The sequence below is a fragment of the Ammodytes marinus genome (genome assembly GCF_949987685.1).
Source record: "Ammodytes marinus genome assembly, chromosome: 5".
Taxonomy (NCBI): Eukaryota; Metazoa; Chordata; class Actinopteri; order Uranoscopiformes; family Ammodytidae; genus Ammodytes; species Ammodytes marinus.
In genome coordinates, this window is record NC_137234.1 from 12,967,859 (window position 1) to 12,987,937 (window position 20,079).

The window sequence follows — 20,079 nt, forward strand, 5'->3', positions numbered from 1 at the left end:
AAATAATAAAGACTGGATTTGCATTTGTGTGGGTAGAGAAATCCACTTGATAGCTCGGTTTCCTGATGGTTTTACATGTGGAATAAATTGAGCAGCAGCTGTGAAAGACAGAACACTTTCTAGGCATTGCATACTGAACACAACAGCCAACCTTCAACCCACAGAGGAATCGTTTGTGCTCTCCGGTCAGAAACAGCCTGGGTGTGTTCATATGCAACATCTGGAAGTTTACAAAACACAGCACACTAAGAGCAGTTACTTTAAAAATGAAATTTATTTATTAATACAGTGGTATACTTAGAAATGTGTTGCAAAGAAAATAAATAAAAACAGTTGAAATTAAAAAAAAGGAAAACAAAAATCCAAATAAATAAAAAATAATGTCAGCCACACGGGAAAATAAACTAGTGTTGGGGTTGAAGCGGTGTTATATCAAAAGAAAATAGTACTGATGTGCCATAATAAATTGTCTATTAGTACAAAAATACATTTCAGGGCACACAATACAGCATCCAGTATCACAAATAAAGGAAGGGACCACTCTTCACAGCAGACCCCCTCCAGTACATCTTTTAAAATCATTTTAACCAAGCACTTCTCTATTTTGTAAATAAGAATAAAAAGTTTTTCTGACTGTTAAAAATGCCTTAAGTAGTGTTGTGTATATGTTGGTAGAAAAGTCGGACTTATTACTGCTTATGTCAGTTCCAAGGCTCAGGGGTATAACCAGAATACAAACATAAACAATGTAACCGCTTTCTCTTTTTTAAACAAACATTTTCTCTTTTATACAAAATAACAAAGATGTACAAAAGTTCATTTACAGAGAACCAAGGCCATATACTAGCAATATGTACAGCCACAATTTAAACATCTTCTAGCTTTTTTTGTATTTCCTCAGAACTCCATATGCATAGCAGTAAAAGAAAGCATACCTTTTCATCAGCCTCAATTATTCTCGTGTGCTAAATCCAAGTTCACCGTTTATGAGAAAATGCAGAGACAACTTTTTTCTTCCGTAGTGATCGCTATAACTGAAGAATCCGATGTTTTAAAGTTTCACTGAAAAGTTAATATGCAGATAAGGCATCACTGCTTGCAGTGTACGATGGGATTTTCATGTGTTGAACTTAGTAATAGCAGGCTTCTGGACCTGAGTCATAGCACATGCATAGATCTCTAGACAGCAGGAGTTTGTAAAATCAAGTCAGTATATTTATCTACGGTAAAACATTGCTACAAAACATCAGTTTTAAAGAGAGAGAGAGAGAGAGAGCCCGGTCAGAACAAACGGGCGTCTCGTACTAATACTTAACCTTCATTCTTTTTATGTTTTCATCTTTACGTCTTCCTTCATGAGTTGGGCTCAGCATTTCTCAGTAAGTCCTTCAGAGATCCTTCATGAGTGAAACGCATGACCACAGAACTCACAAACAAAAGTTTTGCATATACCAACTTTGCTGTTTGTGAGTTTTTTATTTTTTTAAGTAATTTTTTTTTACAGTACGCAAAAATCCCATTGCAATATTAAACAAGATTCCAAAATTCTCCTTTTTCTTGCAGTGTTCTGACCTTTTACAAAAATTTGCTACAAATGTCAAAATGAGATTATTCAGTCTGTGGCACTGGTCATGCATTCCAACTCCAGTTCCTTAGTTTAAATAACTTGTTTTAATTTTTTCATTTTTTGCAAGCCTTGGGAAAGCACCAGAAAAAAAAGAAAGAAAAAAGAAAGAGTGCAGCCTTGGGGTAGCTGGACTCCTCCGACTCTCCTTGTGTGTGGGTTTTTTTTCCTCTTCTTTTTCTTTTTTTTTATTATCTTGGGCACAGTAAACAACGTGAGAGTGTCATGTTATTTCTTCACCGAGCATCGTGCACCCCGCCACGGTGGAGGAAGCATGGCAGGGGCGATGGAGGTCCCCCCATTTATCACATTCAGTAACAGGCCAGCTGTCGCCCTCTTCAGAAGTGGTCAATGAGCACAGACACACAGTTTGCACCCACCAGGTAGTTTGGGTCTCCAGGGAGAGATTTGTTCTGCCAGGTTTTGGGATCACCTATGGGGACATAAGATACATGATGTCAGCTGCTAGAGCACGTCTCCTACTCTTCAGAATATTGGACACAAAATAATCATGGAAGATGCTCCAAACAAAATGGATATAAAATAAGTCACGATAAGAACATGCGATTGTATATGCTGAATGTCATGATTGTTAATGCATGAAAAAATATCCTCTCGCTCACTGCGACTTAATGTGATTCGTTAAGGCTTAATGGATCCTTAATTGTAATGAATCTCAATTCGCAGTTACTTTATATATGAATTTATATTACACCAAAGCTGGAGTCCAGTTACATGGAAAACGGCATTTCAGAGCCATGCGTCTGGCCAGCCTCTCAGAAAGCACAATATAGACAATGCATGTCATGCATCTCATATATGCATTTATACAATGCATATATCTATGTTTATAAATATAAATATAGATGTATGCATTGTATAAATATATAAAATATAAAAGATTTATAGTATATTAAGTTGTATGTAAATGGCAAATATAGTATCGCCAATAGTACAGAGAATATATGTATAAGAGAAGCGAATATAATTATTATTTTTATTTTATTTTATTTTGATTTTTTTAATTTAATAAATATTTTGATTTTTGATTTTTTTAAGGCAAGGGGTAGGATTAAATAAGTGTATACTTCTTCCTGCTCCTTTTCAGGCATATCTCAACAACACAGATAATTTTTTTTTTTGTTTTTTTTGTGAAAACATAATTTTTGTTTATTGTATTTCCATGCTTTTCATTTTGTTTTGTATAAAAAAGTTATATATATAAAAAAAAATAAAAATAGACACCTGTGACTGTTTTTGGGGGTCAGATGCAACCATCCACATATTGCTACATGACCCAACTGTCTTGTTTAAGTTTATGAAGCTTGTGGCCCGAGGCTACAATCACTTTTAACAACATAACCATCCAAATCTCTGACTCAACTGTGAGTTGCTGCGTGTCATTGTGGGTAATGTAGGCACTAGGTTTTGGCATAAAAGAAGAATTTGTGGAATTTTTAAAACGGCGTTATTTGGGGTTGTGCTTCTTTGATATTAATTCTGTCAATTCAGTCAGACGGTGTTGTAAAAGTTATCTCTTAAAGCTAACAGAATCACTAGAGGTCTACCCAATAGAGAGTCCAAGATCAACAGACGTTATCTGTTGGACTTCTGTCTCCTCAAATAAAGTCATGTCATGATACTAACCAATCATGAACGTGCATTCTCTGAAAGGAAGTATACATTTTTATAGTTACTGTTATGCTTGTCCCTGAAACGTGAACTGAATTTACAACAGATTAAATAAATGTCATGATTCCCATAACAACTTAAAAAAAAAGTTATAATATTTAATGTAAAATGCATTGAAGGCTGCAACTAATGATTCTTTTTTATCACAGTTGAATCTGCTGATTCATTGTTTGGTCTATCAGAACGTCAGAATACACTTGTTTACTCAGTTTACTATCACATAATATAAAAGACAAGAAGCAAAACTATTGAGAAAGCTTGAAAGCTGAAAAGTATGTTTTGCTCTGAAAAGGAGAATAAATGATCTCTTTACCAGATTTTACTTTTTTCTTTGACAGACTTTGAATTGATCAAATAAGTTGTTTCAGCTCTAGCAGCCCTGTAGCGTTTATTCATTAGGAGAAGTTGCGAGGCTGTGTAGTCCATATGAATCATGCCCATAACAAAACAACTTAAAGAGCACATGCATGAAGAAGAAGTGAAGGGGAATGGGGAAAACAAGATGAGCTGATTAAAATGAATCAGACAACGACACACTCTCCTCTCTAATCAGCCAAGCCAGCCCACGGACCCCAAAGGACAGAGAGAGGACAGCGTACCCGACGAGGAGTCGGAGGATTTTAGAGCAAAAGACCAACCATCAGGGGTCATAGACGCACAGTGAGGTAAGCGCAGCTCCACCGGCTTCAGGAACTTGAGTCCGTGAGGTCCACACATCACCAGCGGACTTAGCAGCGTTTCTCCTGCATTGACACACACACACACACACAACACGATTTAAAATTCCACAAATAAAACATGAAGGAATTCACCAGCACACAGGATAATCCATTACTCAAACACCAAACACAAGGGCACAGTGGAGTCTAATGCTTTCATACTGAAGGAGAATTAAATGTTGACTGACTTGGTAGGTTAATTAAATTACAAAACTCCCTTGGTACTGAATGTTAATTTAAAAAAGAAATCCTCTTAATATAACTGCTGGCACGGATGTCATTTTATATTAAGAGCAGATTTCTAACTGCATATCGTGCATATTATTTATTTACCTGTTCTATCTCTTTGCTTTTTTTTAAATTGTATAGCAACACCACATGAGAACAGGTGTACAAACTCTTAGATATGATCAAATGCACAGTTACTCAATAAAAGGTACTTTAAAAAGATGGAGTCAACGATTCTGGAGAATGCCTTTTCTCAAAATCACTTTGTCAAAAACAGTGAATACTGCTGCACGATCCACGACCTCTCCATACTGTGTGTGCACTGGAAAAAAATATGGTTTCAATACACAGCCTATGCTCTGTAAACACAAACAGGCATTTTGCTTGCTACAGTGGGCCCCTTTGTTAACATACCAGTCAGTTTAAAGAGCCTAGGCTGAGCCTGAACACCAGATTTTTTTTCCAGTGCACCCACAGTAGGGACAGGAAGCTAAACGTGAGGAGATATTTACCGATTTTTACTGAAGTGATTTTGAAAACAAGTGTTCTCCAGAATCGCTGACTCCACCTTTAAGGGACTTTACCCTGATATATAGAAATTGATTCAAATAATACAGATATGACGTTAAATCTTACAATCTCTGCACAGTGGTCACTTTTTATCTTAAGTACATCAGCATTGCAGGTTTTTAAAACTGTTTTTTTCCCTCTCAGATTCATCGACTGTTTGTTGTTAATTGACATATTTACGATATAAAAGGAAAGTCAAGCACCAACCTTTCTCCTTGTCGAGGGGGGGCAGGATGCTGTTGTCCCGACACACCTTGAAGTAGATCTCCTGCTCCACGCTCTCGGGGATGGCACCTTGGGGGATGATGATGCTGACGCCTGTCTCTATGGAGCTCAGCACGCCTCCGTTACAGTTGAAGACTCCCCGGGCTGTGGCCACCACCGTGTGCCCTTCGTCCTCATCGTCGTCTTCCAGCGTGCTGGGGCTGAGGGACGGATTCACGGAAGTCAGTCAGCATCATCGCTCAAAACAGTGTGTAGGCAGAGAGTAAATGCACAGCAGAGGACACCAGAGCAACAAACAAGTCTCTCTCTCTCCCTCTCTTTGGCAGCTCACTAATTACCCTCAGAGAACTTCTTGCTTGCAGCTGGATGTGCTGCTCTTACCTCACGGGGATGGCCTTGGGCATGGCGTTGATGTTATTGTGCTGGTATTTGGGCCTGTTGTCCATAGTGCGTGTGAAGGTGTCCAGGCCGCTGTCGTGATCCAGGGGCTGCGGTGACAGCTGAGGCTTCCCCCCGCTGTTGCTCACCACACTGGGCTTACTGAGGAGCAGGTCTGTCTTCACCTGTGTGTCGTTGGGCAGCAGGTTGTGGTTGAACTTGGGGCTCTCAAACTTGCGCTCGAAGGGCCGCGCTGAGCTTGTGTACGGCTTGGGGACGTAGCGGTTGTAGCTAGTTGGAGCGGGAGTGCCCAGCGTCTTTGGGGGTGCTGCGTCGGTACCGTTGACCGGGGATTTGTCGGGGAGCCGGTAGCCACCTGGTGTGGGTTCGTCCCTGCTGGGAGGCCTGAGAGCTGCCAGCTCAGGTTTAGGATTGGGTGACATCATCGGCTCGGGTATGGAGTTCACTGGAAACGTACATGGAGTAGGATAGAATCACTTAAATACTGGTATTATATTCTCAATTCATCGATTACTTGTCTGATTTGTTAAATGTCTTTGAATAATAAAATAAAATACATTCCTAAAACAATTTTGTCTGACCAACAGACTAAACCCAATGATATTCTGTTTAAAAAGGGGATATAAAACAAAGGAAGAATAGAAAAATTGAAGAAGGTAGGAACCATAGATAGTAAATAACATGGATGTAGCATCCGGGCTGACCTCAGTTATTCACACGGCATCCAATAATCCTGGTTTATGCGCGTCGCCATTTTGTGAGGGGGAGGGAGATAGCTGACGTATACCTCCGAGGCAAAGTGAGGGACAACGGGCGGAGAGCAGTCACTCAAGAGATCGCGCCAATACATTTTAACCTCCAAAAGAATAAAAACTAGCGTGGTCAAAAAAAATTCACCCCCCTCAGTGTTGTCATGGAGATATGACCTAAACATACAGACTAAAATGGTTTCGTGGCCCAGGCTGTAAATAGGTTTAATAAGACTTTGAAAACGGCCTGTCAAACAAGTGAGTCAACTGCTCGGTCTTGGCACCACCCCCCAGTGGCACTTCCGGTTACTACAGTTGTGGTCACTTCCTTATTGGATGCTGGTAAAAATCGCTGAGGTTGGGGCTTGGTAGGAACAGATAATGTTTGACAGTTTTATTTGAATATTTGTCGCATAGTTGCTGTCGGTCATTGTTTAAGATCTACTATACATCACAAGCGGAACAAAAAATTCAAATTCAACAAAAATACATATACATGCAATGTTAATGTACACTAGATAAGCAGGAAAGCTTACCGTCACTGGGGCTGAGCTTGGGCAGTGTGTTGGGTGGCATGGCGGACGCTGGGGGCCCGTACTGTGAGGAGGGGCTGATTTGGGGAAGGGGTTCATATCTCTTTTCCACTGGACTCACTTTCTCTAGAGACTCAACTCTGCAGTAGGCAAACACACAAACAATAGAGTTCATGAGAGCAATTATAATTGGGATATCTGGTGTGACTCAGCCAACAGTGCTGGCATGAGGTGTATGGTCGTACCTATTGTATGGGTAGGAGAGCTGAGCAGGTTTGGGCATATCATGGAAGCGGTTGATGCCAGGCATGGGTTGGCCCATGGCCTTGCTGTCAAAGCTACGGCGATCAAAGTAGGACAACTGTTTTCTGTAGTACTCCTCATCCTCATCTGGGTCGTAGTGGTTGGTACGCATTATATCATCCAGGGGTTTAGTGTGGGGCTTCTGAGGCTCAGGAGTCCTGCAGAGGAGGAGGAAAGAAACAAGTTACACAGCTGCAATGATTTAAACAGACAGGAAGATTGACCTTCAGCCTGATGACAAGAGATGATCTGCAGAGAATACTCCCAGACAGGGAGACTTATGTCCACTAGGTGGAGCTCAAACAACAACAACAAAAATGTATTCCTTTACAAGGATCTCAGGGTTGTCCATCTGCCTGGGATGCTGTAATGAGGACTACGTACCTATAGGTGGACTTCTCCTGCTCCAGGTTGCTGAGGGAATTGGCTTTGAGGACCGGACCAGGTGCACTCACAGGTTTAGGAACATCTGCAGGCTGAAAAAGCAAAAAGAGGGCGTCTGTTTAGTGCTTCTTGCATCTGATCCAAATTTTTTTCACATGAATGGATTGCATGCACATAGATACGAGCTACTGTGCCTAACTTCTCACCAGGGCCAGACGGTTACAAAACAGCAGCACAAAAACAAGCTTGCAGTTTCAAGTCTTGCAGCTCTGCAGTTTTTATGGCTGATGCATCTGCAGCTTTTGGCTTCCTTGGAGCTTTGTTAGTGAGCTTGTGTTCTATTGAAAATACTTCACACATCACAGTACTAGATTTTAAACATCTTTAATAGCTAACCAATGCTCCTACCTCACATTTAGCATGATCCACCTTGTACCAGGCGTTATAATTATATGTATTTAGAGTATTGTCTTAGTTAACTTTAGTTAAATTAATTGTTAACATTTGAGTTATTTATGTTTTGCATTATAGTACTTACTATACTGTTTGACTATGTAACTTTATTTGTTATGATGTTAATAATTATGATGAAGTTGCTTTAGAGTTTAGAGCTACTAGGTGTTTACATTTTTTTGTCTAAAACGTATAAATCCACATGTGGGACAATAGGGTCCCACAATCCTGTGACCCGTTGAGGTGACGGCTGCACATACCTTTGTGAGTGAGGAACTTACCTTGAGAGCTGACGACTCGCCTTCTTTAGCCCTGTCCATAGAAACAGAGCGTTTGTTCTCAAACATCTTGACTCGGTTCAGCACTGACTGCGGTTTCATGGCCGGGTCCTCGTCGTGGTCTTCCCGGGGCGGGGGAGGGAGGGGTTTGGAGCCCGGAGTGATGGCTGGCTCACCGGGAGAGGACAGGGTCTCTGCAGAGATTATGGATTCAGAGTTCATCATGGGCTCGTGCATCCCTGGCTTATAGCCCCGGTTTGGAGGCCCGGGAATGTAGGTGGGCCTCAGACCAGAGTCACCGTAATACTGCTGCTGCTGCTGCTTTGGGGGCTCTGGTGTCCGAGGTGAGTTAATGGGGAAGCCGTGAGGCTCGGCCTCATACGGGGAGCGAGCGTCATAGCCGGAGGGGGGAGGTGGGGGTGGGGGCTCATCATAACGAATGGGCCCGGGGGGTTTACTGTGGCGCGGTCGGCCGTCGTAGCCCAGGACCGGGGCTTCGTCATAGCGCGGCTGAGGGGGGCTGTAGTCCCTCCCTGGTCCGTCCTCATAAGGGGAGCGGGGGCTGTAGGCCATGGGCTGCTGCTGGTGGCCCGGCTGGTACCCCGAGGGCTGCTGGGACGGTGAGGTCTGCTGGTCATAGGGGGGCCACTGTTCGCTGTAATGAGGCACACGGTTGTCGTAGTGCAGGTGAGAGTCAGTTGTGTTGTGAGGCTTTGGTTCTGTGTAGCCCCCGCCTCCTCCTCCATCGTATCCGTAAGGCGGGTGGTCGTATTCGCGGTATGGCTGTTTGTCCTGGTACGACGGCTGGTGACTGTAGCTCATGGACTGTTTCATGCCGTGGTTGATGCGCACAGGGTCCTCCATATTGTACAGATCTTTCTTGTACATCTGTGAAGAAACAACGCTAAATGAATGAATGAATCCATCCCATCGTCATCATTTTGAACTTTTAACCACCACCACATTTGAAGGATAGAAAGCGGTAAAGTCACAATGTTTTTTTCCCTCCAACACCGATACAACTTCAAGATTTAAATAATTACTGTGATATTAACTGATACCTTGAGAAAATGAACAGCATTAACCAAATCATTAAAAAATAAATCTTTCTGCAATTTACTTAAACAAACATTGATTTAAGTGCAATAACACAAGCAAACCTTTGTCCATTATTCAAACAGATCTGAATGCCTGTTTGACAAGATGCCTTTCAAGAATGATAAGCACAGCTGGGTTTTACACAATAACACATTTTATAAATGGTAAACTTACAAGAAATTTGCACATTTCTGAAAGGCCTCATTTCAAACATATGATGTGTAGCCTGTAGACAGCAAATCTAGTTACAGGGAATCCTATTGAAGAAGGTTGATTTGTTGGCGTCTACTCAAAGCAATAGCAGGAAACTATAGGACAGAAGACACAATGCAGTGTGCTGATTGTAAGTTTGTTTTTCCATAAGGAGAATTGCTTGATGGTAATAGTTACCAAGAGTACTGTCTGCAGGTTAGCTTTCATCATGCAACCAACATTCAGTTTGCATCTAATGCAACGTCAAACTACTAGCACTACAACAGACGACACATCTACCACTATGATGCCACTGCAAGTGCTGCTATCGTTCATCTACAGAGGAGAGTTAAAGCTGAAAAGAACCCAAAAACATTAGGAGCCATGCAAAGGAAGTAAGAGGCAACAGTTAGGGCTGGTTGTGGATGTCTTCACCCTGGTCAAAGACTGTACCAGTCCTTCTGGTCTCCCAGCCTACTGTGGTGCATGTGGACTTGTCTGTCACACATTTTCTCTGGGAGCCAGAGGCACACAGTGGGCTCTGTAAGTCACACAGTGTGGGCGTGTCATGCAGAGAGCGAGTGGAAAGCATGTGCGAGAAGACAGGCAGTTAAAACAGCAGGCTGTGGCCCAGGCCCGGTCCGAGTGGCTGGTGAGACAGCGGGTACCTTTGGTTCTGGACCAGGCGGTCCAGACGGGTGGGGTTCGTGTGGTGATGGTGGGGTCTGAATAAGCTCAGGGGCAGGGCTGGGGCTGCTAAGTGAGTCAGCCTGAGGAGCTGCGGCTGCAGCAGGCGGCTCCTCAAGGTGCAAACCCTCTAGCTGTACAGGCTGCTCAACAGCAGGGGGCGTTACCACCGCCGGAGGCAACGAGGACATGGGCAGAGCAGCCTCATCTTGCTGTGAAGTATTGTTAAGAGACATTTATAACACAGCCTGCCAAGGGCACACAAAGTAAGCTCACCCCAACACCATGATCTTCTTCCTTACACTGAATCAGTTTTACACCAGCCAGAGAATGCGCCCTCAAAAATGTGGTTAGAATAGATAACATACCAGTAGCATTTACAAAAATGTTATTACTTAGCATAGGACATTTCATCTTAACAAAAGGTCAGGATACAACACTGAACAGACATATACTTTAAGCCATACATCCATCCCTGACAAGCACAGCCTACAGTAGCCTGCCTGCAAAGCTAGATATGAACTTTACCTGTTGCGGAGCTGCTGCCATCTTGAACCCAGCAGGGTCAATGCGACCGGCCGGGTCGGGCTGCACAGGGTGCTGGTATCCAGGGTAACCCGGTGTGTCCTGAATCACAGGTGGGTCTTCTCTAACAGGCTCTGAAGAACGGGTGATGGCGGGCTCCGTGGGAAGGCCCACCTCGTCGTTCAAAGTCTCGTCTAGTTCCTGGTCTGTGTAGGCTCCGCCCTCCGTGTCTGTGTCCTCATAGTCAGAGGTGTGGCGGCTGTCCGTGCTGTACATGGAGTATTCACTGCCTGGAGCCGACAGGTAGGACAGACGGTCGTCGTGGATATCCAAGTCATCCTCTGTAGTGCCGTCCGCCTGGGCACAGAAGATGATTCATCATCTCACATTTGGCTAGGTGAGAATAACAGAACTCCAAAAATATTGTTTAATGAAATGGAATGAAAGAAAAAAAAAAAACCCTCACAGGTCTGCCTCTCACCTTGCCCTCTGACACCCACACCAACTGGTTCTGCTGTTGCTGGATTGTTTCTTTCAGAGCGCCGTACCAGCCGTCATTCATATTGTTCAAGTTGATGGTGGCTATGAGTAGAATAATTTTTGATCCACAATCACTTCATCAAGAATAAAACATGTAAGAAAAGACAATATAATGTTTTAATGTTCTATGTTATAACTAGTCTCTGCCCACTCACTGGTGAACAGGTGGTGATTATTCTTCCTCAGTTTAATGGCTCTCTCATAGAGCTTCCTGGCACTCTTCCTGGACTCTGGACACAGTCTGGTCCTCATGTTCTTCACACCTTGCTTGTTATCAGGATTTAGGAAGACTACGATCGGGTACCACTGAGCATAGTTCAGCCTGTCCACAGCGTTCGGGGTAATATCCAGCACTGCATGTTTGTCCTTCATTAGATAAGGACAGGAAAGAAATATTCCTGTGACAAAGTCATCTTAAAACCGTTATTCATTTGATCTGCTAAAACTGAGGCATACTCACTCTGTCAATGATCGTTTTGATGGTGTGAAGACGAATGATTCCTGAACTACGCTGGTCTGTTCCTGCATCTCTCGGTTCACTCTCTGGGAAAAGAGGTTAGAGGGATTTATGTAGAAAACATTTTGGAGTTCCAACAGGTTTCACTGTCAGTTGACATTACCTTCAATTTAAGTGTTAAACGTACTTGCAAGTTCAAAAAGATCTGGCTCTTCTCTGGAGAGTTTTTCTCGAGCAGTATCAGCGATGGGCCCAAATATCACCACAGGTCTCAGAAAACCAGCTGCACAAAATAATGAAAATACAGCTCTTAAAAAGGTTGATTTATTCTCACATTGACATGTAGGCTATCAGACATGGTCAGATTGCTCACCCTCTCTCAGCACAACTCTTTCATAAGCTGGGAACTTTGTCTGGACAGGTTGGGAAGAGAGGTCCTCCCTGCTCTTTCTCAGGTTCCTCTTGGAGCTTCGAAGACCTCGAAACCTCCAGAAGTCCGCCCTGTCGCCCCCTGCTGTTTTGGGGAGAGTGTATTGCACGCTGGAGAGCTGCTCCGCTCTGTTGACAAACGGCAGAAACACAAGAGACAGTCCGTAATGTAACACAAGCTAATGGATGTGTCATAAACTTGGCCGAGCTAACCTTAACACTGCCAATACCTAAGGACATTACATGGCAATGTTAATCATAACAAATGTAATAGAAATAGGGGGACCTGAATGTCTACTGTTGAGACAAACATTTATCCAGCCTGTCACTCATTGGGAGATGACTGACGCGTGTGTTTGGTCAGGATGCGCTCACCTGTTTTTGTTTGGGATGATGCCCCTCTCCACCTCTTGGTGGTTCTTGCCAATGCGAATAGCCAACCAGGAGCCAAGCTTGCCGTTGTAGAGGGTGTCCACCACGCGGAACACCTCGCCCTTGTTGAAGCTCAGCCCGTACGGAGATTCCTTCTCGTACTCAAAGTGTGTCCGAATGTAGAAGGAGTCGCCGACGTCCGACTCCACGATCCGCCGATACACTGAACCGGAAAGAGCGGTGAAATCAGAAAGACTGGGTGAATGGGACCAATACAAAGTCATCTCTCAAACTCATCTCCCCTTACTCACTTCACTTACCATCTTTCTTCTTCTGGGCCAGAATGGTGACCTCTTCACCCTTAGGGAGGTCCAGGAGGAACAGCACCGCCTCCTCTCGGATTATGTTTGCAAAATCTACATTATTTACCTGAAATTTGGGAACACCTAGATGTTACTGCTTTATGCTTTCCTCAGAATAACTTCACCGTTGTATAGGACTGTTAAGGTTAATTGAAGGGATTCAGCATTATTGTATATAGAGTAAGCGACAGAAAGACTAAACCTCTATTTAGGTAAAAGGTTTACATAGCTCTTTCTATTCATAGTATTGCCCGGGTAACTGCAGGTTTTACTGCACTGCAAGAACTCAAGCCATTCCTCATTATACTTAGAGAAAGGAGGAGGTGGTAAAAACAGTGAGATATATAGCTTTGAGGAAATGGGACAAACACAGCGAGAGGAAACAGTTTTTGTGTGTGTGTGTGTGTGTGTGTGTGTGTGTGTGCGCGCTCCCTCTGGGCCATTGCTAAGAGACCAGCCTGGAGGTAGAAGAATTTTGGAGCAGCCAGTGTGTGAAAACATGAATTAAAAAAGGGTAAAGCTTGAGTACACATTCCCCATAAAACATGGCTGTTTACAAACAACACTATCAGATACCCATTGTTCAAACAAGGAAAAACAAAAAAATCCTTGTAACATTGCATAACAGCAGTTTTACAAGCAAATGTTAAGCAATCTAATTTGTACAACTACTCTTCAATTTCTAAACAACCACTTAAAATTTCAGCTATCAGGTTATACACTTGCTGTATTACAAATAAAGTATCTGACCCTGAGAATTTGGTCGCCCTCCTCCAGGCCTTCCTTAGCAGCTGGGCTATCCTCCAGCACTCCAGCTACGAAGATCCCCACGTCATTCCCCCCAGCCAGCCGCAGCCCCACACTCTCCCCCTTCTTGAATTTCACCAACTTCATGCTTGGCCTGAGGACAGAGAGTAAAGACAATAGTTAAATTTGCGTACTTACTTTCCAATGCAAACTTCAATAATAAATAGTTGAGTGACTCTTGGATGCAAGCCAGGTTTCAATTTCGGTAATATTGTTTATGCTTTAGTATGCTTGTGAAAGCAAAGAGTCCTACAGAAAATGTGACTACATTTCAATATTTTCTTCAATAGCAATATTGTTGCTATGGATGAACGTCATTTTTAAAGTGCTTATTCAACTTGCCCACCAAACCAGCGCATGCTACAAAATACACATCCGTCCACACGGTTGACTTCTCTTTATAATCAAGTAAACTGAGAACAGAGAGGGCACATAGTAGTTTTTGTTATGTATATTTTTTAGGGCTGTCAAGCGATTAAAAAAATTAATCTAATTAATTACAGGCTCTGTGATTAATTAATCTAAATTAATCGCATACTTATATGACACTTTTTGCCTGTTTATAAACAACTGTAGGCCTATAGGCTACCGTTCGTCTGTCTGTCTCTCTCGCTCGCTCTCTCTCGCTCGCTCTCCCGGTCTCTCATAACTTCTGTCTCCTCTAAAAAAAAAACAAGCAGGCTAAATTAGACTGTCTATCTCCCCCAACAGACAACGCTGCACTGCCACAGTTGCGGTGCGCATAGCCTATACCGACTCATTCACCGTCCTACTCATAGCCAAAAATATTGACACACACACACACACACACACATGGAGGAAAAAAGACAGGCATATGCTAGGAAGAGTGAGAGGGGGCGGGTGTCGATCGCAGGTAGCAAACAAAAGTGAGCACCCACTAAATCAATAAAGCACAGAGTAGACATGCGGAGAATAACATAAGACGTATTCCTACCTTCATGTTTATGTGCCCGGAGCAGCCCATTACACATCCATAGAGCCCTCTCTATGCTTCTTTCTTTACTCTTTAATCCCGTGCGGGCCGTGTGCGCAAGCTACAGGTACAGCTCCGCTATCGTCTCAACTCTTTTGCACCGGGTCAAAGGGCACTATAGAGGTGCGATTAATCTGCGTTAATTTTTTTAATCGCGTTAATTTTTCTGTGATTAATTAATCGAAATTAACGCGTTAATTTGACAGCCCTAATATTTTTAGATAACCTTAATATGAAATGGTATAAAATATTACATATATTTTTCATTTTACCTTAGGATGCTATCGTCATGGGCAGCGCTTGGCACAGGGGCATCAGCAGGACTGACTGGCAGGTCTACGTCTGGCTGTCCAGGTTGAGCATACACCGGCTTAGGCTCTGAACAAAAACACAAACAAACCCAAGTTATTATTGTAAACAGTTGATGACATGCATCACTTGTATTTCAAAAACAAAGAAATACTCCCTTAAACATTGTTGCTACTTAACAGTACAGCACATACATATGTTACACCAAAATACACAAGTGTTTAAAACCACATACAGACAAACCCTAACCCATTTGACACAATACATTCCCTAGCCCCTTACCCTAACCATCACAAAATAAATGCCTAATATAATATAGGTGTATAATATCATATATATCATTTATAAACCTCATTCTGACTGGAACCTTAAAACACAAGTCTTAAACCCTTTAAAGTATAGTGAGAACAGGCCACTTCAAAAATGTCCTCACTTCTATGCGCTAAAACTCAAAGTGGTCCTCACAAAAGTAGATGTACAAGCACTCACAGACACACACACACACACACACACACACACACACACACACACACACACACACACACACACACACACACACAGACACAGACACACACACACACACCCCGAGAGAGAGAGAGAGAGACACACACACACACACACTTAGGGGGAAAGAGATAGAGAGACACAACACACACAGAGCGAGAGAGAGACACACACAGAGACACACAGTGTCCTGAACGGAGAGGTCAAACAGAAAGACAGCAGAGTGCTGCAGGCTGGGGAGGAACGTCACATTCGTTCAGCTCATACGGTTTATTTTCACTTGGCTCCAGGCAAACTCTGCCAGGCTCAGCAGGCATCTGTTTGATTTTTTTTCTTTTCATGGCAGCGTTGTAAAAAGGGCAGAACATATTTAATTTGACCATAATTAAGTCATTGAACGATTTAGGGAAATACCCAATGGCTATTTTTCTGTCAGATATTGCGTATGGATTTGCAATATAATTTTCTAAAGTCAAGATTGAGTTTAACATTCACTGTGTCAACCTTTAAATGGGCATTGTGTCTTAAGGGAGGTAGTGTGTTATGGGGTTAGTTACCACACAGTGTCTCATCAGTAACAGTTGCAAACAACTCTGAAATAGTAGTTTAGTTACTAACTGGGCTAGAGCATCACTACTTTCTGGCTGTACACTTGTTATATAGCTGCCTTTGCTGCTGTTTGCAGTGCTCATATGGTTTGTTAGGCGACTGCAGGCCCTGCACAATACCTTCTTTGTTGCACAACAGTCTTTTCAAACATGATATAATCCCTAAATTGACCAAAGTTGCATCAGGCCATTGTTCCACACCACCAATGTAACGTTTGACTTGCATTCATGTGTTTGTCCTATTTGCTTAAATGAATGGGTATTATGTGTAAACTTCCGACATGTACGCACTACACATGCGCCTACCTAATTGTCTTGTTCAAAATTGTAATTTGGGTTTCTACTAGACTGTTTTCATGGTGTAGTGTCCACAAATCCTTTATATTTCTCACAGTGCCATTGCTGAATTTACTCTTTTTAGCCTCTCTCTGAAACGCTCAGTAGAGCCTGTCTCTTTAAGACCTGTATTCTAAAAAGCCAAGTTTGCTCTGATAGGCCCTGAATCTAACTGTCAGTTAGATTCAGGGGTGTCTGGGGGTGTGCTTTTCAGAGGTAGAGGTAGTGCTAGGTTAGATTGGTAATTGGGGGTGAGGCTATTTTCAGAAAGGTTGGAGATGGAGTTGGAGAAAAAGAGAGAGGGTTGTCTTTTTTCATACTTTGGGAGTCTCTTATCACACTGGGGACCCATATTGACGTTGAAAAAACAAACATGAAAAGTGCATTTAGCTTAATAACATGACTTTTAATGGACAATTGTTATTCCTAACCTGGAAGTGGGGGGAGGAGCTGTTTATCCTCTCTGACAATGGCCGCCTCTTTCGGTTTGGGCAGAGGAACCTCCTCTGCTAGCTTTGCTGGTGTTGAAGCCTGCTTCGAGAGCCGCTCATCATCACGACTTCTGTGACTGTGAACAAAAGAAGATGTTTTGAGACAATTTATCTTTACAAAATGAATAACTAAGACTATAAATATTGTATTAAGGAGTTGTAAAGATTGAAGGAAACTGGAGGGCTTTAAGTCTACAAAATCTGGACTACACGGAACAATACCAAGGCCATACACCACTCAGTACAAAATCCAAGATATATTTTTCTCCTGACTGCAGCGGACACGCACCAGCTGAGCAAAGAAAAACAGGTGAAAGGAACAGCCTATTTGAGTTTGAGGCTGCATCTTAGTATTGAAGGTCACCACTTTGTCTTTCCACCCTTTTGAGCTCTATTTTTAGATCAGCCTATCTAAGGTGTCAGAGTGGATTTTGTCCTCCAGGTAAATTGCACTGTGAGGCTCTGGCTTTATAACAGTCCATGTTTGAATACGCTGCCAGTCTCAAAAGGTAAACGGATATGCAGTGACCCATGCCAATTAATGAGTCAAATAATTGTAAATGATGACAGAGTGATTCCTTTGTTTTTTTAAATTTTTATAAATACTGACATTCTCCATGTTTTCCACATGAGAAATCAAAATGGAGCAGAAGCAAGCACAGCAGGGTGTCCATTGGCTCCATTGACTCCAACCTTCTGGCCACATGGCTGCTCACTGGCACAACTTTACTGGGCAAAACACTCACTCGCTTTATTCACAGGATGAGTGACCAAGTAACCATGGAGGAACCTGTTAGAACCGGCTGCAGAGGAACAATCCTCCTTTTTTTTAACCCATCCTGGAGGAGACCCTACTCTTAACTGCCAACTTCCTTAACCGAGAGAAAAAGTCACAGGTCTCAGATCAGGTTCAGACAAACACAATAACATCCAGTCCAAGCATCTCCTTCCAGTTAATTAGAAATACTTTTGGAAATGAGTCAGTGCTCCAGTAAGCTTAGATGTGTCAGAATTAAATTATAACAACACATTTTTGCTTTTGGCATCTTCATTTATTCACACTTCTGTCTATAATTGTGAATTTTGCCCAAAGACACAATCTATTGAACAGATACAAAAGCTCAGCCACACGTAAAATGGGAGACTGTTGCCACTGATAGTTTGTGACGGCCTCTTCTTCCTTCATTGTTGGAGCCATATTGTCTTTGTGCCATACATGTTGGCCCACTAAAACATTCAGGAGACACAGGGATCCTGGGATACTTTCACAGGGCTGTGTCATCTTTAGTCAAAACAATAAATCTTACTGAATAATTGATGTTGTAAAAAAATGTGAACTCAGCAATATTTCATAAGTTTATAACCTGCTGCTACAAGAAACACTGATTTTTCGGACACAAATTCAAAGTTCTCTACCGCAAAGATGACTGTGTTTAGAGTGTTTGTAAAGGTCCTAACACTAGTTCTACTTTTCTACTAATGCACATCAAATCTATTACTACCACTACTATTGGTTACTATTCACTGGGATACTGTGCCAAACTTACGGTATTCTCCAGCTGTTGAAGTATAAGGGGGAATAAAAAGGGCAAACAAATCTCATTAAAAGTGAGTATTGGTGCGACTGTACTCATAAGCATTGTTGCTTATTGATGATGCATATTTTCATCTTTGGCATATGGCATCAGTTTATAAAACTGCTATGCCCAAAATGGCCTCAAGGACACAGTAATGCATTTTACAACTGAGCAGAGCACAGTTTTGACCTGGTCCTCAACCCTAACTTTAACCAAGATTGACTCATTCGCTGCTCTCTTTAACAGTTGACTTTTATTTTTCTAAGATCAATAGCCAGTGTGAAACAACTCTGGTGCTCTATGGAGTTCAAATGAAGAATTAATGAGGTACGTTCAAACAAGATTACAAACAAAGAAGTGCTGAATGGGCTGATATAAATCACAGAAAAAAATCGAAAGTCCTTCACAACCAAAACAAAAACAAAAACATGAAAAAGGCTGCTTAATTCATTTGGACAAACCCGGAGCACATCGGTAGCTGAGTATGCATGCCATATAACCGCAAAGTTGCTGGATTATCAAAAAAGATGTATATTCTTTTTCTATCGATGTTGTTGCAGCTGTATATAAACACAGTTAAAAAATGTGCTGATACTGGTTACATCGTCACTGCTGTGGTATTTCTATCAGTTTGCAGTCAAGTAATTGGAGCTCTACGAAGATGTGCCTTTTCTCTAAGAATTTTCTTTGTTGGAATTATTGTTGGCACTGGATTGCTTCTGTTTAATATCAAACAGAGAGAGGAAGTACAACAAATAAAGTAGCAAACTAAATGAATCTACAGTATATGAAAATGACAGATCCCTCCTGTTGCATTTCTGTTATCACAGTTAAAAGCCTTAAAAAACATTAAATGTATGGATGTATTCTCTTTACCTTCCATTGCTTATCTGTGGGGGCGAGTGTCTGGAGTGGTCTGAGGGCTCAGACCGTCTGTCTGGAGAGCGGGAGCGGCTGCTACGATGTCTGTCATGCGATCGATTGGACTGATCGGATGCCAGAGAATGGATATCTGAAATGTCTGATCAAACAAAAGAGCAACTGTTTTAACGACTGCAATCTGAAACACACACCGACACGTCTGGGTTTTTAAAGCTCAGCATCCAACACTGGACACCACTCTCTCACCGTCTCTGTCAGAGGCGTTGGCTGAAGCAATGCTGTCATCGAGGTCCGGGATGTTGAGCAGGGTGGCCCTGTCGTCCCTCTGAACCACCATTTTTAGCTTGCCCTTCGACCTTTCTATCAGCTTCTTGGCGTCTATCAAGGAGAGGTTCTCTGTCACTGTGCCATTGATCTGAGAGAATTTAGAAAAATAAGCAAATTAGCCATGAACTCACAAAGAACAGCCAGCACATTGGGTTTAGTAGTAACAGAAATAAAATAAAGTATGTTTTTAAAACATAAATACATTTGTTTCTCTCTTTTTTTTGTCGTTGCAATAAATGGTCATATGAGGTGTTAAGTTTAGGCTGCAAATGCATGTTTTAAAAAAAGCAAGATCATATGCAAATTTACTGCAACACTGATGATGTTTTTCAGGGAGAAATTCATTTGTAAAGATTTGGATGCAGCCCTAACAGGTTCAGAAATGGATGTACATTACAACTTGCACATCATTTACTGAGATAATG

General features: G+C 42.2%; 1 protein-coding gene across 5 annotated transcripts in view; it reads right to left on the reverse strand.

The window, feature by feature from the left end:
- Positions 1-295: 295 nt before the first annotated feature.
- The window catches only part of tjp1b (tight junction protein 1b), a 36,839-nt gene continuing 17,055 nt past the window's right edge, over positions 296-20,079 (reverse strand). For 2 of the 5 annotated variants that reach the window (XM_080028269.1, XM_080028267.1), the window contains exons 7-28: positions 19,574-19,742; positions 19,322-19,466; positions 16,809-16,945; positions 14,893-14,998; positions 13,570-13,720; positions 12,778-12,886; positions 12,461-12,680; positions 12,030-12,214; positions 11,844-11,939; positions 11,660-11,742; positions 11,355-11,565; positions 11,141-11,241; positions 10,663-11,016; positions 10,116-10,346; positions 8,161-9,045; positions 7,427-7,518; positions 6,985-7,200; positions 6,743-6,879; positions 5,440-5,902; positions 5,041-5,258; positions 3,976-4,059; positions 296-2,057 (exon numbers count right to left, since the gene is read on the reverse strand). In XM_080028269.1, coding sequence (XP_079884395.1) covers positions 1,963-2,057; positions 3,976-4,059; positions 5,041-5,258; positions 5,440-5,902; positions 6,743-6,879; positions 6,985-7,200; positions 7,427-7,518; positions 8,161-9,045; positions 10,116-10,346; positions 10,663-11,016; positions 11,141-11,241; positions 11,355-11,565; positions 11,660-11,742; positions 11,844-11,939; positions 12,030-12,214; positions 12,461-12,680; positions 12,778-12,886; positions 13,570-13,720; positions 14,893-14,998; positions 16,809-16,945; positions 19,322-19,466; positions 19,574-19,742 — 4,488 coding nt within the window. In that variant the 3' untranslated portion in view covers positions 296-1,962. Of the gene's footprint in view, positions 2,058-3,954; positions 4,060-5,040; positions 5,259-5,439; positions 5,903-6,742; positions 6,880-6,984; positions 7,201-7,426; positions 7,519-8,160; positions 9,046-10,115; positions 10,347-10,662; positions 11,017-11,140; positions 11,242-11,354; positions 11,566-11,659; positions 11,743-11,843; positions 11,940-12,029; positions 12,215-12,460; positions 12,681-12,777; positions 12,887-13,569; positions 13,721-14,892; positions 14,999-16,808; positions 16,946-19,321; positions 19,467-19,573; positions 19,743-20,079 lie in introns of all 5 variants that reach the window. The other 3 variants (XM_080028266.1, XM_080028265.1, XM_080028268.1) reach the window with 2 other exon arrangements.